The 17,459-nt window shown below is 43.8% G+C and overlaps 1 protein-coding gene and 1 long non-coding RNA gene across 6 annotated transcripts in view; both read right to left on the bottom strand.

Annotated features, from left to right (window-relative positions):
• Window positions 1–17,459, bottom strand: part of TTLL9 (tubulin tyrosine ligase like 9) — a 73,315-nt gene that overhangs the window by 55,242 nt on the left and 614 nt on the right. For 2 of the 5 annotated variants that reach the window (XM_031656647.1, XM_031656646.1), the window contains exon 2: window positions 950–993. Coding sequence is in view for 3 of the 5 variants with exons in the window: in XM_031656644.1 (XP_031512504.1) it covers window positions 950–993; window positions 8,953–8,967 (59 nt within the window). In the remaining 2 variants the exon portion in view is untranslated. Of the gene's footprint in view, window positions 1–949; window positions 994–8,952; window positions 9,059–17,459 lie in introns of those variants that run through there. The other 3 variants (XM_031656644.1, XM_031656648.1, XM_031656645.1) reach the window with 3 other exon arrangements.
• LOC116270800 lies at window positions 7,381–8,927 on the bottom strand. The gene is made up of 2 exons (XR_004179050.1): window positions 8,495–8,927; window positions 7,381–7,524 (listed from the first exon to the last, which is right to left on the bottom strand). It is a non-coding gene; the product is annotated as an uncharacterized LOC116270800 (long non-coding RNA).

Below are 17,459 nucleotides of genomic sequence, written 5' to 3'. Positions count from 1 at the left end.
CTGGCTGGGCATGGCGGCTCACGCCTGTAATCCCAGCACTTTGGGAGGCTGAGGCAGGTGGATCACCTGAGGTCGGGAGTTCGAGACCAGCCTGACCAACATGGAGAAATCCTGTCTCTACTAAAAATACAAAATTAGCTGGGCATGATGGTGCATGCCTGTAATCCCAGCTACTCGGGAGGCTGAGGCAGGAGAATCACTTGAATCCAGGAGGCAGAGTTTGCCATGAGCTGAGATCATGCCATTGCCCTCCAGTCTGGGTAACAAGAGCGAAACTCAAAGGAAAAGAACAGAAAAGAAAAGAAAGAAAAGAAAAGGAGAGAAAGACAGAGAGAGAGAGAGAGAAATATCTAATGAGCCAGAGAATAGATTATCAAAACATTTGCTATGTAAACTACCTCCTCTAACTCCCTACAAAAATCTTCAATAAAGTCTACATTGTTCACTCCTGCTTTGTGCAAGTGGATTCTCTTTAGGAGATCCAAAGGGGTGCTGGGTTTGGCATCCAGGTTGTTGATGCAGAGTGAAGCAGATCAGAGGACAGCTGACATTCAAGTCATCAAGTCATCACAGGGTTGTTGAAGGAGGCAGGAGAGACCAAAGTTAGATAGCGGGCCCTGGAGTCTAACAAGCTCTGCCCCTAACTGATCATGTGATCTTGAGCAAGTCACTTAGCCTTTTTGAGCTTCAGTTTCTCCATCTGTAAAATGGGCACAATAGTAGTATCTACTTCAAATGGTTGGGGTCAGGATTCAATGAGCCAATACAGGTAAAGTGACAGGCCCAGAGCCTGGCGCATGGTAAGTGCTCAATAATGGTTTAGCTTTACTACTTCTACTATCATTTTCTTTATAATTGTTGAAGTAGAAAAGTGAGAGAGGGATTGAAAAGGGGAGGGAGGGAGGGAGGTTGGTTGTCTGTGATTGTTGGATTGGATGGGACCACTCACCGCTCTTTTCCCTTTGACAATCCATGGCCCTTGTAATTTTGGTTCTGCAATGAGGAAAGGAAAAGGCTGTAACTGGTTTTGTATATCTGCCCTGCTTTCCCACGTTAACTTACTGCACATATTAAAATGCCGAAACCATCAGACTCAATAATGCCTAGGTTCTGAGACATGAAGGTCCAGTCTGATCAAGTTCCACTGGCCACCATGTCCCCAGCAAACGGACCAGAATTTATCTGCTATGAATGAACTCCCAAGTATCCAAGGTACCACCTTACTGCAGGTTTGCTCCACAGATATGACCAGTATAGCAAATGCCTGATTTTCAGTACTCCAAAGGTCAGCCCTGAACCCCAGTTTTGAAAGCTCAGCTCAATACACTGTGTGAGAAGGATCTGAACTTTTTTTTTCCTTGTTGTTTTTGAGATGGAGTCTCGCTCTGTCACCCAGGCTGGAGTGCAGTGGCGCAATCTCAGCTCACTGCAACTTCCACCTCCTGGGTTCAAGTGATTCTCAGCCTCCCTAGTAATTGGAATTAAAGGTGCCCACCACCACACCCAGCCAATTTTTGTATTTTTAGTAGAGACAGGGTTTCGCCATGTTGGCCAGGCTTGTCTGGAACTCCTGACCTCAGGTGATCCGCCCGCCTCAGCCTCCCAAAGTGCTGGAATTACAGGTGTGAGCCACCACACCCAGCCGATCTGGACTTTCTACTCTTAACTTGGAATGTTTGATTGAATTGATCCCAGAAGGGGCTAGGTCAAAGACTCAGAGCAATGTCAATTCCTTTCACCCCAAATGGACCTTTCAAATCCTCAGTGGGTGGTGGGTATTATTTCACTTCAACCATGTCCAAAACAGCTTGGCCCTCTGTCCTGGGAAGACCGATTCCTAAGGCACGTATGACGAGAGAAATCGAAATTGGTCCTGTGCAGGATGACATTTGCAGCTGGGACAGACCTGCCATCTGCATTCATTTTCTATTGCTGGGTAACAAATTATCACAAAATCAGTGGCTTAAAATGATGGGAATCCATTATCTCAGTTTCCATGGGCCAGGATCGTGGGCATGGCTTAGCTGCATCATCGGCTCAGCTCTCACAAGGCCACAGTCAAGGTGATGGCTGGGGTTATGGCTCTCATCTGGGGCTTGGGGTCCCCTTCCAAGCTCATTCAGGTTGTTGGTAGAATTCAGTTGCCAGGGGTTGTAGGATGGAGGTCTCTGTTTACTTGCTAGCTGTCTGCTGGGGACTGCTCTCAGCTCCTAGAGGCTGCCTGCAGCTCCCTGCAGTGTGGCCCCCATAGGCACTTCACAACATGCACGTTTGTTTTCCTCCAGGCCACATGGAGCACATCCCTCTAACTTCCAATCCTCCCCTCTCCAAGTCACCTATGATGGAGTCTTAAGTAATGGAAGGTAATCACCATAGTAACCATACCATCAAATTCACAGACTCCTCCATGCTCAAGGAGAGATAATTGTACAAGGCATGTACGCCAGGGGGTGGGAATCTTGGGGCCCATCTTAGAATTCTGCTTAGCACACCAGCCTACCCCTCAAAGAGCGGCAGAGAGGAGTGGAGGATACTGCTTTACAAAACTGGCAGAAGCAAGCCCCACTGAAACACAGTGAAATCTTCTTTCATTCTTCCATTCAAGCCCTTCCAACTCCCCCAACACTAGTCAAGCTGTCCTCGTCTTTTTGTATTTTATCTTTAATCCTCTCTCATGCTTTCAATTCCATTTTCCATATGTTTATCCAGTTGCTCCAGAGCCTTTGGTTAAAAAAATTTTCCTCTCCTCATTGAATTGCATTGGCACGTCTGTCACAATTCAATTGACCATGTGTATGTGGATCTATCTCGAGACTGTGTTTTGTTCTATTTACTTGTCTATCCTTATGTCACTATCACATTGGCTTAATTACTGCTGTAGCTTTCTAGTAAATCCTGAAGTCAGGTAGAGTAAATTCTGATTTCAGGATTGTCTTTGCAATTAGGGGTCCTTTGTACTTCAACATAAATTTCAGAATTGGCTTGCCAATTTCTACGAAAAAACATGTTGAGATTTTGACTGGGATTGCATTGAATCTACAGATATTTTCAGGAAGCGACATTATAAGGTACTGAGCCTTCCAATCCATGAGTAATATGGTCTCTCCATTAATTTAAATGTTTTAAAAAAATTTTTCTACACTATTTTCTAGTTTCCAGTATAGCAGCCTTGTACATTTTTAATTAAATTTATTCATGGGTTTTTTATTTTATGATGCTATTGGATACAGTATTTTCAAATTTCATTTTCTACCTGATGATAGTAAATTATAATAAGCAGAAAAAGGCCATCTCCAAAGATGTCCATGTCCTAATCCCTAGAACCTATCAATGTGTTACATTATATGGCAAAGGGAATTTAAAATTGCAGATGGAATTAAGGTTGCTAATCAAAGAACCTTAAAATAGAAAGATTATTTTGTATTTTCTGTGTGGGCCCAATGTAAGGATCCTTAAATGTGGAAGAAGGCAGAGTCAATGTCAGAGTGGCAGAGTCACACACTGTGAGAAGAACTGACTTTGAACATGAAAGGGGACCATGAGACAGTCTCTAGAAACTAGAAAAGACAAAAAACAGGGCTTCTCTCCTAGAGCCTCCAGATATGAAGGCAGCCCTGCTAACACCTTGATTTTAGCCCAGCGAGAACCCTTTCAGACTTCTGATCTCATTAACTGTAAGATAGGGACCAGGCGCAGTGGCTCACGCCTGTAATCCCAGCACTTTGGGAGGCCGAGGCAGGCAGATCATTTGAGGTCAGGAGTTCAAGACCAGCCTGGCCAACATGGTGAAACCCCATCTGTACTAAAAATTACAAAAATTAGCCGGGATGGTGGTGCACACCTATAATCTCAGCTAATCAGGAGGCTGAGGCAGGAGAACCCAAGAGGCAGAGGTTGCAGTGAGCCGAGATTGTGCCACTGCACTTCAGCCTGGGTGACAGAGTGAGACGCCATCTCAAATAAATAAATAAGTGTAAGATAGTAAGTTAGTGTTTTTAAAAGCCATTGAATTTGTGACAATTTGTCACAAATTGGAAACCGATACATATATAGAAGTATAATTGATTTTGTACATTGACCTTGTATTTGACGCCCTTGCTGAATTATTAGTTCTGGTAGTTTGTAAATCCTTTGAGTTTTCTCTGGATACAATGATGTCATCTGTGAATAAAGGCAGACTTACTTCTTTCTTTTCAATATTTATGCTTTTTATTTAGTTTTCTTGCTTTATTCCACTGGTGAAAACTCTAGTATGTACAAAGTTGACTAAAAGTGGTAACAGCTGACATCCTTATCTTGCTCCTGATCATAAGAGGAATGCATTCTCTATTTCAGCTTTTAAGAATGATACTGGCTGTAGATTCCTATAGTTTCCTGTACTAAATTGAGTAAATTTCCCACTATTCCCTGGTTTTCTGAGGGTTTATCATGAACAGGCTTTTTTTTTTTTTTTTTTTTTTTTTTTTTTTTTTTTTTTTTTTTTTTGAGACGGAGTCTCACTCTGTCACCCAGGCTGGAGTGCAGTGGCCGGATCTCAGCTCACTGCAAGCTCCGCCTCCTGGGTTCACGCCATTCTCCTGCCTCAGCCTCCCGAGTAGCTGGGACTACAGGCGCCCACCACCTCGCCCGGCTAGTTTTTTGTATTTTTTAGTAGAGACGGGGTTTCACCGTGTTAGGCAGGATGGTCTCGATCTCCTGACGTTGTGATCCACCCGTCTCGGCCTCCCAAAGTGCTGGGATTACAGGCTTGAGCCACCGCGCCCGGCCGAACAGGCTTTTTTTAAAAACTTATTTAAAACATCTTTTCTTATACAATTATGCAATTATATAATTCATTTAAAACATCTTTTAGGCTGGGCGCGGTGGCTCAAGCCTGTAATCCCAGCACTTTGGGAGGCCGAGACGGGCGGATCACGAGGTCAGGAGATCGAGACCATCCTGGCTAACACGGTGAAACCCCGTCTCTACTAAAAAAAAAATACAAAAAACTAGCCGGGCGAGGTGGTGGGCGCCTGTAGTCCCAGCTACTCGGGAGGCTGAGGCAGGAGAATGGCATAAACCCAGACGGCGGAGCTTGCAGTGAGCTGAGATCCGGCCACTGCACTCCAGCCTGGGCGACAGAGCGAGACTCTGTCTCAAAAACAAAAAAACAAAAAAACAAACAAAAAAAAACCCATCTTTTATTATGTAATTATTATGTAATTTGACCATTATAGGAGTCAAAGATGTTTGACTCCGAGATGTTTAGCATTTACATCTGCCTGGGCCCCCAAGAACAGTAAACTTTATGGTAACATCTTATTTAGCATTTCTCAGACTAGCCTGAGGACTCATCTAAGGTTAAGAATTATTGCTGGGAGCCGTGGCTCATGCCTGTAATCCCAGCACTTTGGGAGGCTGAGGCAGGCGGATCACAAGGTCAGGAGTTTGAGGCCAGCCTGGCCAACATGGTGAAACCCTGTCTCTACTAAAAATACAAAAATTAGCCAGGGTGGTAGCGAGCACCTGTAATCCCAGCTACTCGGGAGGCTGAGGTACACGAATCGCTTGAACCCGGGAGGCAGAGCTTGCAGTAAGCAGAGATGGTGCCATCGTACTCCAGCCTGGGCGACGGCAAGACTCCGTCACAAAAAAAAAAAAAAGATTTCTCAGGAGAAAAGTTTTTTTCCCTACACTGAAGCTGCCGAGCTTCCTAGTTGTCTCCCACTGCTGAAGGGTAAATTGGTTCTAATTACACCTTTACTAAGGGTGGGGGTCTCTGAAGGGTCCAGCTTTATGGTGAGGTCTCAGTTCCAACTCCTTGCCCAGTGGGCCCCATGACACTTCAACTCCTGTTTGTGAGACAATCAATGATTTCCCCAAGGAAAATGACGAATGAAGAATCAGTTAGTGACAATTCTGTTTTTTATTTTTCTTCTGTGTGTGTGTGTGTGTGTGTGTGTGTGTGTGTGTCTGTGTTAGGGTGGTGGTCCCTTGGGGATTTTTCTTCTACCAATCCTTGCCCCTCCACATACGCAGGTCAGTTACACAGTTCAAAGGATATCTGTTATATTTTGGCCAACAGTTTTAAGTGTGTTGTGTTGATAAGCTTTTCAAGAAATCTCATCTGTCATATTGCCTAAGATAGAAGTCCTATTACTATCTTGACCCAAAAAACAGCCCAGGAATATAAACTTTCCCCAAACCACTAAAATAATGCATTTAGAAAAGATAAGGCTACAAGACTTTTTTTAAAAATGATCTTATTGAGAAAATGATTCAAAAGTGGCTTGGTTGCTTGTATGGGCTACAAACAGAGAACTTTTATTTCTCGTTGGTGCCATTCATGGAGGGTAGCATGAATGGCACCAGTTGGTGTTGAGTCAAAAAGAGCTTAAGATTGTGACATTGCCAGCTGCCTTCATTCCTGGCTCTATTCCTGGAGTCCTGCTCTGAGCTCCCTGGTACTACCCACCAGGTGGAGACAGTCATGCTGAAACCAGTTTGCCACACCAGCCTACCCATTGTGAGTAGACTTTGATCATCTAACCAGAGATCAGCTTCATTGCTTAGCTGGTTCCACTAACCCCAGTTTCATTCCTGCCTGATCCAATTCCTCATTTCCCCTTAGCCCTCTGAAGAGTTCCCAACATGCCTTGGAGCTGAGGTCTTGGCGACCATCACCTTGAGGAGATGAGGTCAATGGTTGGAACATGTAGTATTCTGACTTCTGGCCTTCTCTGGGCATGTTTTTGTGAGAGTACACAAAGTATATCCCGGCATGTTCTCTTAAGGCTGACATGAATGATCCTGTTCAAATAAATTCATACTCCTATTTCCCCTGGGTCATTTGAAAGAAACCGCAAAGTCCTAAGTCAATATATAAGAGACCTGTGTTTCCCTTTCCAACAACAAAAACAAAATTCATCGTTTCACAAAGAAGTAGTCCACTATTTTTTTCCTTCATCCAACGTGGTCTGCTACACCCATGTCTAAACTATATTCACAGTGTAGACTGCTAAGAGTTTGTGCATTCTTCAGCAACCTGCAGTTCGTCCTTCCTTTCAAAGGAATCAGTTGGGTTCATGGGAAGGGACTATTTCAGTAGATGTTTGTTTTCTTTTTTCTTAATAATATTTTTATAAAATGATACGCAGGAAGCTGAGGCAGGAGGATCACTCAAGCCCAAGAGGTTGAAGCTTCAGTGAGCCGTGTTCATGCCACTGCACTCCAGCCTGGGCAACAGAATGAGACCCTGTCTCCAAAAAAAAAAAAAAAAAAAAAAAAAAGTTATATGTGTCCCAATCTGTGTGTTTAAAGAGTATTAATTTTTGAAATTTGAGAGTTTGGTCATGATTAGCATAGTAGTTGGGGTAGAGGAAAAAATAAATTCAAGACATATTCAGAAAGTTAGAGGAAGGAGGCTTTTATTGGATGTGGGATGTGAGGAAGATGGAGGAGCCAACAGTCGCAGTTTTTTAGCTGAGCATCTAGGTAGGTCGTTCAACAGTCATTCAATATGCATCAACTGTAGTCAGCTCTGTGCTGAGGACCGGGAATACGGAGAAGAACAAGTCAGATTAGATCCCAGAGCAGCGGGGAAGACAGATGTTAAACAAACAGTCACATGAGTAATGAATTGTAGTAAAAAGGCGAAGTTCAAGGCACTCTGAAAGCAGATAAACTCACTTTTTGTTGGGAGAGGGAATTAAAGAAATAAGAGGCTGACCAGGTGCAGTGGTTCATGCCTGTAATCCCAGCACTTTGAGAGGCCAAGGCGGGAGATGGTTTGAGGCCGAGTTCCAGACAAGCCTGGGCAACACAGTAACATAACATAGAGACTCCTGTCTCTACACAAACTAAAAAAGAATTAGCTGAGCATGGTGGTACACACTGGTAATCCCACCTACTTGGGAAGCAGAGGCAGGAGAATCACTTGAGCTCAGGAAGTCAACTGAGCCAAGATCACACCACTGCACTCCCTCCTGAACAACAAAGTGAGACCTTGTCTCAAAAAAAAAAAAAAAAAAAGGAAAGAAAGAGAAATGAAAGTTCCACTCATGAATGAGAGCTGGGATTAAGAAGTAGGATGGAGGCTGGGCGCAGTGGCTCACGCCTGTAATCCCAGCACTTTGGGAGGCCGAGGCGGGCAGATCACGAGGTCAAGAAATCGAGACCATCCTGGTCAACATGGTGAAACCCCGTCTCTACTAAAAATACAGAAATTAGCTGGGCGTCGTGGCGTGCGCCTGGAGTCCCAGCTACTCTGGAGGCTGAGGCAGGAGAATCGCTTGAACCCGGGAGGCAGGGGCTGCAGTGAACTGCGATCACGCCACTGCACTCCAACCTGGCGACACAGTGAGACTCCGTCTCAAAAAAAAAAAAAAGTGGATTGGGGTGAGGAGAGCGGATTTTACAGTAATTCATTTTCCCTCTTCGACTTTCATTTTTCCCATTCTTAAAATGGGGGAATTGGTCTGTGCCTTCTTAGAGGGCAGAGGTTTGTCTGATTCACCTGAGTCCCTTGGCCAGCAATGAGCTTGATGGGGGAAAAGACACTAATTAGCGTTGTTTTGAATGGATGGATAAACGGATGGATGGATGAATGGACGGGCAGGCGGGCTTCGCCAAATCAGGAAATCTGAAATTCTGAGGTTCAACTTCCCCAGGGGTCACGGAGCTCAGAATCCCACTGTTGTGTAAATTTCCCCCCAGCTGGCCGGGCTCGCTGGACTTGCGCAGCAGCTTGGGCGGCGCGGTGCGTGCCGGGAGTTGTAGTCTTTCCTCTAAGTTCGTCGACTTTTTTCTTCCTTTTTCCGGAATTCCTCCGCGAGAACACCACCCCCTCCCACCGCCCTACCCTGCTACCCATTCCGCGAGGAACACCCATCCCCAACCGATTTTGAATCCCTCTGCGGCTTTCCTCCCTTTTTCTAGGGACGATAAAAGCATCTGGGTCAGGTTGACTCCTACCTTGGGTCGCGACATAACGCGATTCCCCACGGGCCAGATCCAAACCGCCACAGCTCGCCGCGCGTGCTTGTGCGTCCCGTTGCCAAGGCGACAGAGAAGCGGCTGGATCCGCCGCTCTGATTGGACGAGCCAAAGGCACGCTCTCGGCGGAGTGCGCAGACTCCGATCCACCAGAGCCTCTGGAGGCTCTTGGGTGTCCTGGCGGCCTAGGTCCCCCGGCTTCCTCAACCTTTCTTTCCCAGGCCCGCCTCTCCGCGACCCTAGGGCAATTCGTTCTGAGGCTGGCTGCCTCTGCCCCCCGCCGCCTCCAACTGCACTTTCCTTAAACTAAGAGCGCTGCGTCTCAGCTTTTGGTAAATGTAATTTACCAGATGTAATTTACTGAGTTTCCTTACTTAAAGAAGTTACTCACTAAGTCACCCGGTCACTTGGTCAGTCGGTAACGCGGCCAGTCACCTTTGCTATCCCAGCCGCTTTCTAATTCTTAAGGTCTATAGCCTCACCAACATTTGATGTTGTCCATCTTTTTCATTTTAGTGACTACAGTGATAGCTCATTGTAGTTTGTTTGTTTGAGACAGAGTCTTGCTGTGTCGTCCAGGTTGGAGCGCAGTGGCACCATCTCGGCTCACTGCAGCCTCTGCCTCCTGAGCTCAAATGATCCTCCTGTGTCAGCCTCCCGAGTAGCTGGGATTACAGGTACATGCCACCACGCCTGGCTAATTTTTGTATTTTTAGTAGAGACAGGGTTTCACCATGTTGGCCAGGCTGGTCTCGAACTCCTGACCTCGTGATCACCTGCCTGGACCTCCTAAAGTGCTGGGATCACAGGCGTGAGCCACTGCACCCAGCCAGCTCATTTTGTTTTAAAAGTACTAAGGTTGGGTTGACTGGGAAGGAGATGAAGGAACTTTCTGGAGTGATGGGGATTTCCATCTCTTAATAAAGATGTGGGTTATATTGAGTATACGCATTTGTCAAAATTGACTAAACTGAAAACTTAAGATCTATGCATTTCATTATTTGAATGCATATATAAGAAAGAGACACAGTTATCACTTGCAGATAACATGAGAGTTTAATTGTTCAGAATTCTTGGTTACAAAAAAACTATCTTTGATTAACTGAAATAGAAATGGAATTCATTGGTAGGATATTGAATGAGTCACAGAGTTGTTGGAAATCAGAATCAAAAAATGGGGAAGGAATTCAGGGAGTCTAGCTGATCAAAATTATGGTCAAAATCAGAGTTTGCAGAAACTTTGATTGGGGTGCCATTTCTGATTATTACTGGACATCAGACAGCACTACTGACATGACTGCTGCAAATAGCACTGGATGCTGTTGCTTTTACTAGCACCTCTGCTCCATAGATACCACTACTAGTACTGGAATTGGCCAAATGAATACTCAACAGACACCTGCTTTGTTGTACTATTTGTTTCAGATTTAAAGTCCACAAACTGCTTTAGCTGCCAGGGCTAGAGTACCTGACTCTTCTAGCTTCATACAGTAGTAGTGTGGAAGATGCTGCTAGTTGCCTACACAATATCCATTCTTCCCTTCTTCTGAAATAGATGTCCATCAGAACTGTCTGCATTTAAAAATCCAAAGAATCTACAGAGTATTAGAACAAATTAAAGGTTTTTTAAAAAAAAAAAAAAAAAAACATCAACCCAAAAATGACATTTGAATTTCTATATACCAACCATAGCTGATTGGAAACTACAATAAAAATATATAGCAACAGAAATATAAGATATGTAGAAACAGATCTCATAAAGTATATGAAAGATGTTAAACAACAAATTCTTATGAAGCATCTACTCTGTGTCCTGCTCTGTTCTTGACTCCGAAGATACAGCAGAGAGGAAAACTGACAGAGCATTTGCCCTAATGGAGTTTATATTCTCATAGAGAAAATTACAAAATATTATGAAAGGACATCAAATAAATGCAATGATATACATGTTCATGGATGGGAAGGCTCAATATCAGAAAGACGTGTATTTTCCCCAATCCAATCAGGATTTTTGAGGAATCTTGTCAAAATCAAAAGAACAATGTGTATATGTTGGGGCAAGGAGACACTTCTCTGCCTACCAAGCCAATGAGGAGTGGAGCTTCAAAACAGACACAGGAGGGAGAGTGTGTGTGTGTGTGTGCGTGTGTGTGTACTTGATGTACAATAGAGGTGGCATTATAAATCACTGGGGAAAAAATAGAGGACTCGGTAAATGGCACTGAGAAATTTACTTTCCATAGAGTTGAAAAATGGATGCCTAATTAAATGGATTAAATAAATATGATAACAAATATTTAAGACATATACATGTTATATTTATTATCTTGGGGTGGGAAAGGACTTCTTAGATAAACAATAATAAAACACTACTCATAAAGGAAAAAGATGATCTGTGACTACCTCAAAATTTAAACTGCCAGGCTGGGCGTGGTGGCTCACGCCTGTAATCCCAGCAGTTTGGGAGGCCAAGGCAGGCAGATCATGAGCTCAAGAGATCGAGACCTGGCCAACACGGTGAAACCCTGTGTCTACTAAGAATACAAAAATTAGCTGGGTGTGGTGGCACATGCCTGTAATCCCAGCTACTCGGGAGGCTGAGGCAGGAGAATCACTTGAACCCTGGAGGCAGAGGTTGCAGTGAGCCGAGATCATGCCACTGCACAAAAGACATGGTAAATCCGATTAGCAGATAAGCTACAGACTGGGAGGAAACATCTAGAACATATATAACAAAGGATTGGTGCTCAAGGAACTCCTTCAAACCGTTAAGGAAAAGACATCCCCACCCTCACCCCTATAAAAGAAAAGAAAAATGGGCAAAGGATATAAATAGGGAATTTTCAGCAGAAGAAACTCAAATGGCCGGTAAGTCAATTGAGAAATGTAAATAAAAATAATTGTATGATTTGAAATACATCAACTATACAAAAATAAAATATGTCAATGTTTTTTATGAGGTCAGATGTTAGTGAGGACGTGGGGAAACGGGAGCCTTTACATGCTATTCACACCTTGGAATGCAATTTGGCAGTATCTCATAAAGTTGTGGAACCTTACAACCCAGAGATTCCACTACTAGACAATATCCTATAGGCCCACATCTCCATGGAATACCTTTCATCTTGTAGTTAATGTGCAAGGTGACAACCTTCCTAAAGAAATTTTTACACCACTACATAGGTCATATGTATAAGGATGTTGTTTGCAATGTTCTTGATAACGCAGAAAATATTAGAAACAATCTAAATGTCCACTAGTAGGGTGATGGGTGAATAAAATGGGATAGATTCCTTTTTTTTTTTTTTTGAGACGGAGTTTTGCTCTTGTCACCCATGCTGGAGTGCAATGGTGTGCTCTTGGCTCACTGCAACCTCCACATCCCGGGTTCAAGTGATTCTCCTGCCTCAGCCTCCCTAGTAGCTACAATTACAGGGACCCACCACCACGCCCAGCTAATTTTTGTATTTCCAGTAGAGATGGTTTCGCCATGTTGGCCAGGCTGGTCGTGAACTCCTGACCTCAGGTAATCCACTGGTCTTGGCCTCCCAAAGTGCTAGGATTACAGGTGTGAGCCACCACAGCCGGTCAATATATTCTAATAATAAAATACCATACAGTGATAAGAATGATCCAGAGCTATATCGATATGTACATATTCCCAAAACCTATTGTTGAGTGAATAAAAGAAAGTTGTAGAATGAGAAATGTTTTTTAAAGGTTACAATTTGTGTTAATTATAAACACATATAAAGTGTATTTCATATTCTTTTGTATGTATAGATAGTAAGAGTTTAAAAACACAGACTCAAAAGATATGCACCATAGCCAATCCTTGTGAGTATAGTGGTGAGTATCCCCGCCTGTCAAAAGATATGCACTAAATTCATGATACTAGTTGGGGAGAGAGTGAAGGAAGTGGGGAGAGAAAAGGAAACTTAACTACTTCAAGTTTATTTAGAATGTTTTTGTTTTATTTAAACAACACAATTGAAGCAAATAGGTCAAAGTATCCTTACCTGGATTTAAGATTTTTTTTCCCATGAAAAACAACACAGGCCATAGCAATAATATGATAGAGGAAGTTTAGCATGCTTTGGGAATGCGCAATAGTGGTTTCTAAACTAGTCTAATAGGAGTCAGTAAAGACTTCCAGGAGGAAATGAGAGTTAGCTTGGTAAGGAGGATGGGAAGAGCATTCCAGGCAGAGAGAACAGCATATGCGAAGTTGGAAGTTAGAGAAAGCAAAGCACGACACAGATCAGTAACTAGGAAAGAGTGGAGTAGAGGGGAGAGACAAGACTTCCACACCTGTTTGGTCTTGTTTCCTTTTTCACAGATGTGGAAACATAGCCCTAGTGAAGGGAGTAGAGACAAGGGTTCTTACTCTGTCAATTTTTCTGTGATAATAGTAATGCCAATGGTAATAATAATAATAATAATGTACTGTGTTCCAGTCTTTCTACTAGGTATTTGAAACATGTCCTCTCATTTAATATTACTACAGACCTACAGAGAGTTTTTTTTTCCTCCCTATTTCATAGATGATGAAACTGAGGCCCAGAGAAGTTGAAAAAAACTTGCTTAAAGTCAGTGGCAGAAACCACATCCCACAAGGCCTCCTTGTGTGCCATGCTAAGCAGGTTGGACATTTTCCTAAAGGTGTTGGTGAGTGTATGAATTTCCTGTTGCTGCTTGTAATCACAACATAGTGACTTAAAACAACACAGACGTAGTATCTTACAGTTCTTGAGGTCAGAGGTGTGAAATGGGTCTCACTGGGCTAAAATGAAGGTGTCGGCAAGGTTGAGTTTCTTTTGTAAGCTCTAGGATAATCTGTTTCCTTGCCTTTTCAACTTGCATCCCTTGGCTGTGGGCCCCCTTCGATCTGCAAACCCAGCAATTACACCACTCCAACTTCTGCTTCTGTCATCTCATGCCCTCTGATTCCTACTCTCCTGCCTCCCTCTTTCACTAATAATGACCCTTGTGATTATGTTGGGCCCCTCTGAGTAATCCAGCATAATCTCTCCATCTCAAGATCAGCTGATTCTGGCCAGGTGCGGTGGCTCACGCCTCTAATCCCAGCATTTTGGGGGGCCAAGGTGGGTGGATCACTTGAGGTCAGGAGTTCAGGACCAGCGAGGCCTACACGGTGAAACCCCATCTCTACTAAAAATACAAAAATTAGCCAGGCATGGTGGTGGGCACCTGTAATCCAAGCTACTCGTGAGGCTGAGGCAGGAGAATAGCTTGAACCCGGGAGGCAGAGGTTGCAGTGAGCCGAGATTAGCAACTATAATTCCATCTGCAGCTTTAATTCCCCTTTGCCATGTAACATAACGTTCACAGTTTCAAGGAAACAGAGTGTAAACACCTTTGGGGGGGACCGTTATTTTGTCTACCACAGTAATCCACTAAAGGGCTTTAAGCAAGGGAATGACAGGGTGAGACCCATATTTTAGCATCTTCCTATTATTGGTTTTGTAAAATGGTCATTTCATGATTTAAGACAGATTGGGCTTTGTATTAACTAATAATTCCAAAGGCTGAACAGTACATTGATATTAAATGTGTTAGATCTAATAACACATACGGGCTTTTAACTTAAAAGAATTATTTCCTACATGTAATTTGTGTCTTCCCCCTTAACACTCAGTGGGAGTACAAAGGACTGTTATAATTGCCCCTCTATGGGTAAATTAAGAGACATTGGCTCACCTGCCTAGGATCGCAGAGCTAAGGCCAGGGCCATGGTAAGGAGCTAGTCTTCAAGCTCGTTTATCAGTTTCCTTCCTTCCTTCCTTCCTTCCTTTCTTTCTTTCTCTCTTTCCTTCCCCTTCCTTCCTTCCTTCCTTTCTTGGTTTCTTTCTTTCTTTTTCTTTCTTTCTTTCTTTCCTTCTTTCTTTCTTTCTCTCTCTCTCTCCTTCCTCTTCCTTCCTTCCTTCCTTTCGTCTTTCTTTCTTTCTTCTCTCCTTTTTTTTTTTTTGACAGGGTCTCTTCTGTCATCCAGGCTGAAGTGCAGTGCTGTGATCATAGGTCACTGCAGCCTCAACCTCAAGCAATCCTCCCACCTCAGCCTCCCAGGTAACTGGGACTACAGGTTCGTGCCACCACACCCAGCTAATTTTTTGTTTTAGTTTGCTTGTTCGTGGAGACAAAATTTCGCCATGTTGCCCAGGCTGGTCTCCAACTCCTGGGCTCAAGCAATTTTCCCCACTTCAGCCTCCCAAAGTGCTGGGATTACAGTCTTGAGCCACCACGCCCAGCATCAGCATTTCTTTACACCATCCATGGGTCGGGCATTTGGGGAAACTTAAGTCAGCACATCTTTGACACAATTTTCTACATATAGCTCAGTGCCCAATAAACATGTGTTGAATTGGTGAAGACCCCTGCTTTCATTTCTGTGACACAGACAGTAACTTTCAAGGCAGGAAGCCTTGGGGCCATCCTAATATTCCTTCCTTCCGCCTACATCCAATCAATCTGCAAGTCCTTTCAGCTGCCCTGCCAAAATATTCATATATGCTGAGTCCATCCCCTTCTTTCCAGCTTCTCGGGTCCCACTCTGTCCCAGGGCACTGTCACCTCTTACTTGAGCTGCTGCAGTGGCCCCCACAAAGGAAAGGGTCAGTGAGGGGTCAAAGTATTTGACTTAAATAAATCAGATGACCTGGCCTCCCAGATTAAATTTTCCTGTTGGGTTTTTATCAGACAGAAGAGAAGAAAAACTGGCCAGGCCCGGTGGCTCACACCCGTAATCCCAGCACTTTGGGAGGCCGAGGCGGGCAGATCACCTGAGGTCAGGAGTTTGAGACCAGCCTCAACATGGAGAAACCCCATCCTACTAAAAATACAAAATTAGCTGGGCGTGGTGGTACACACCTGTAATCCCAGCTACTTGGGAGGCTGAGGCAGGAGAATTGCTTGAACCCAGGAGGTGGAGGTTGCAGTGAGCCAAGATCGCGCCATCGCACTCCAGTCTGGGCAACAAGAGCGAAACTCCGTCTTAAAAAAAAAAAAAAAAAAAGAAGAAGAAGAAGATAAGAAAAACTTTAACTCCCAATCATGGCCATATGTGGTTCTGCATGCTCTGGCCCCCAACCGTCCTCTTAACACCTCCTGTAGCTCCCTCTACTGCAGTCCCACTGGCTTTTTACAGAGGCCAAGCTATTCCCATCATAGGGCTTTTGCCCATGCTGTTCCTTCTGCTGGAAATACTCTCTCCACTCTTTTTCTTTTTTGTGTGCGTAATTTTTTACTTTTTGAGACAAGGTCTCGCTCTGTCACCCATTCTTGAGTGAAGTGGTGTGATCATGGCTTGCTGCAATCTCGACTGCCTGGGCTCAAGTGATCCTCCCACTTCAGCTTCCTGAGTAGCTGGGACTACAGGTCCCGGCTAATTTTTTTGTTTTTGTTTTGTAAAAACAGGCTCTCCCTGTGTTTCCCAGGCTGGTCTCAAACTCCTGGGCTCACACAGTCCTCCTGCCTTGGCCTCCCAAAGTTCTGGGATTACAGATGTGAGCCATCATACCCAGCCAAATTTCTTTTAGAGGTGAGGTTTTAGTATGTTGCTTAAGCTGGTCTCAAACTCCTGGGCTCAAGTGATCCTCCCGCCTCAGCATCCCCATGTGTTGGGATTACAGGCATGAGCCACCGCACCTGGCTTTCTGCTCTTTAAACAGCTGGGTTCTTCTTATACGTCACCTCTCAGCTCAAATGCCACTTATTCAGAGAGGTTCTCCATGTCCGCTTTGTTTCCTTCATAGAAAACTGGGACCATTTGTAAATAATTTGTCTCTTTGCTTACTTTGTTTGCCTTCCCTTCTAGATCTGAGATGTCTAATATGTAGCTACTAGCTGCATATGACTAGTAAGCGTTTGGAATGTGACTTGTCTGAATTGAGACTTGCTGTAAATGTAAAAGACAGCAGATTTTGAATAGTTAATACAATTTAAAAAGGATATAAAATATCTCATTTATAGTTTTAGAATACTGACTATATGTTGAAATGGTATTTTGGATATATTGGGTTAAATAAAAATATTATCAACAATTAACTTGTTTCTGCTTTTTAAATGTGGCTGTACATGTGGCTGGCATTATAGTTCATTTGGACAATGCTGGTCTAGACCGTTAGCTAATGAAGGTAGGAACAATCTCTACCCACTGCTGTGTCCCTAGTCTCTATCATATACTAGATGCTCAGTAAGTATTTACTGAATAATTTGGTATTTATGAGAACTCTGGGCTTTTATGAGAGCTGAGACAGGCAGTCCCATGTATGCTATGAACTTGAGGGAGGAAGAAACAGGAAAGAAAGTTTTATTTTTCTCCAATCACTGTATTTCAAAGGGCTCTGTGGATTCTCTCTGTCCTGCTCTCTATCCACAATCCCCAGTCACCTACTACTATAGATTGAGGGGTGGGGGTGATGGCTGGAGGAACAAAGCTGGTGCAGCTGCTTCTATTTCAGTCCTAT

The sequence above is a fragment of the Papio anubis genome, chromosome 16 (genome assembly GCF_008728515.1).
Source record: "Papio anubis isolate 15944 chromosome 16, Panubis1.0, whole genome shotgun sequence".
NCBI lineage: Eukaryota > Metazoa > Chordata > Mammalia > Primates > Cercopithecidae > Papio > Papio anubis.
Note: the sequence above shows the minus strand (reverse complement) of the source record. Positions and strands in the feature narration are given on the sequence as shown.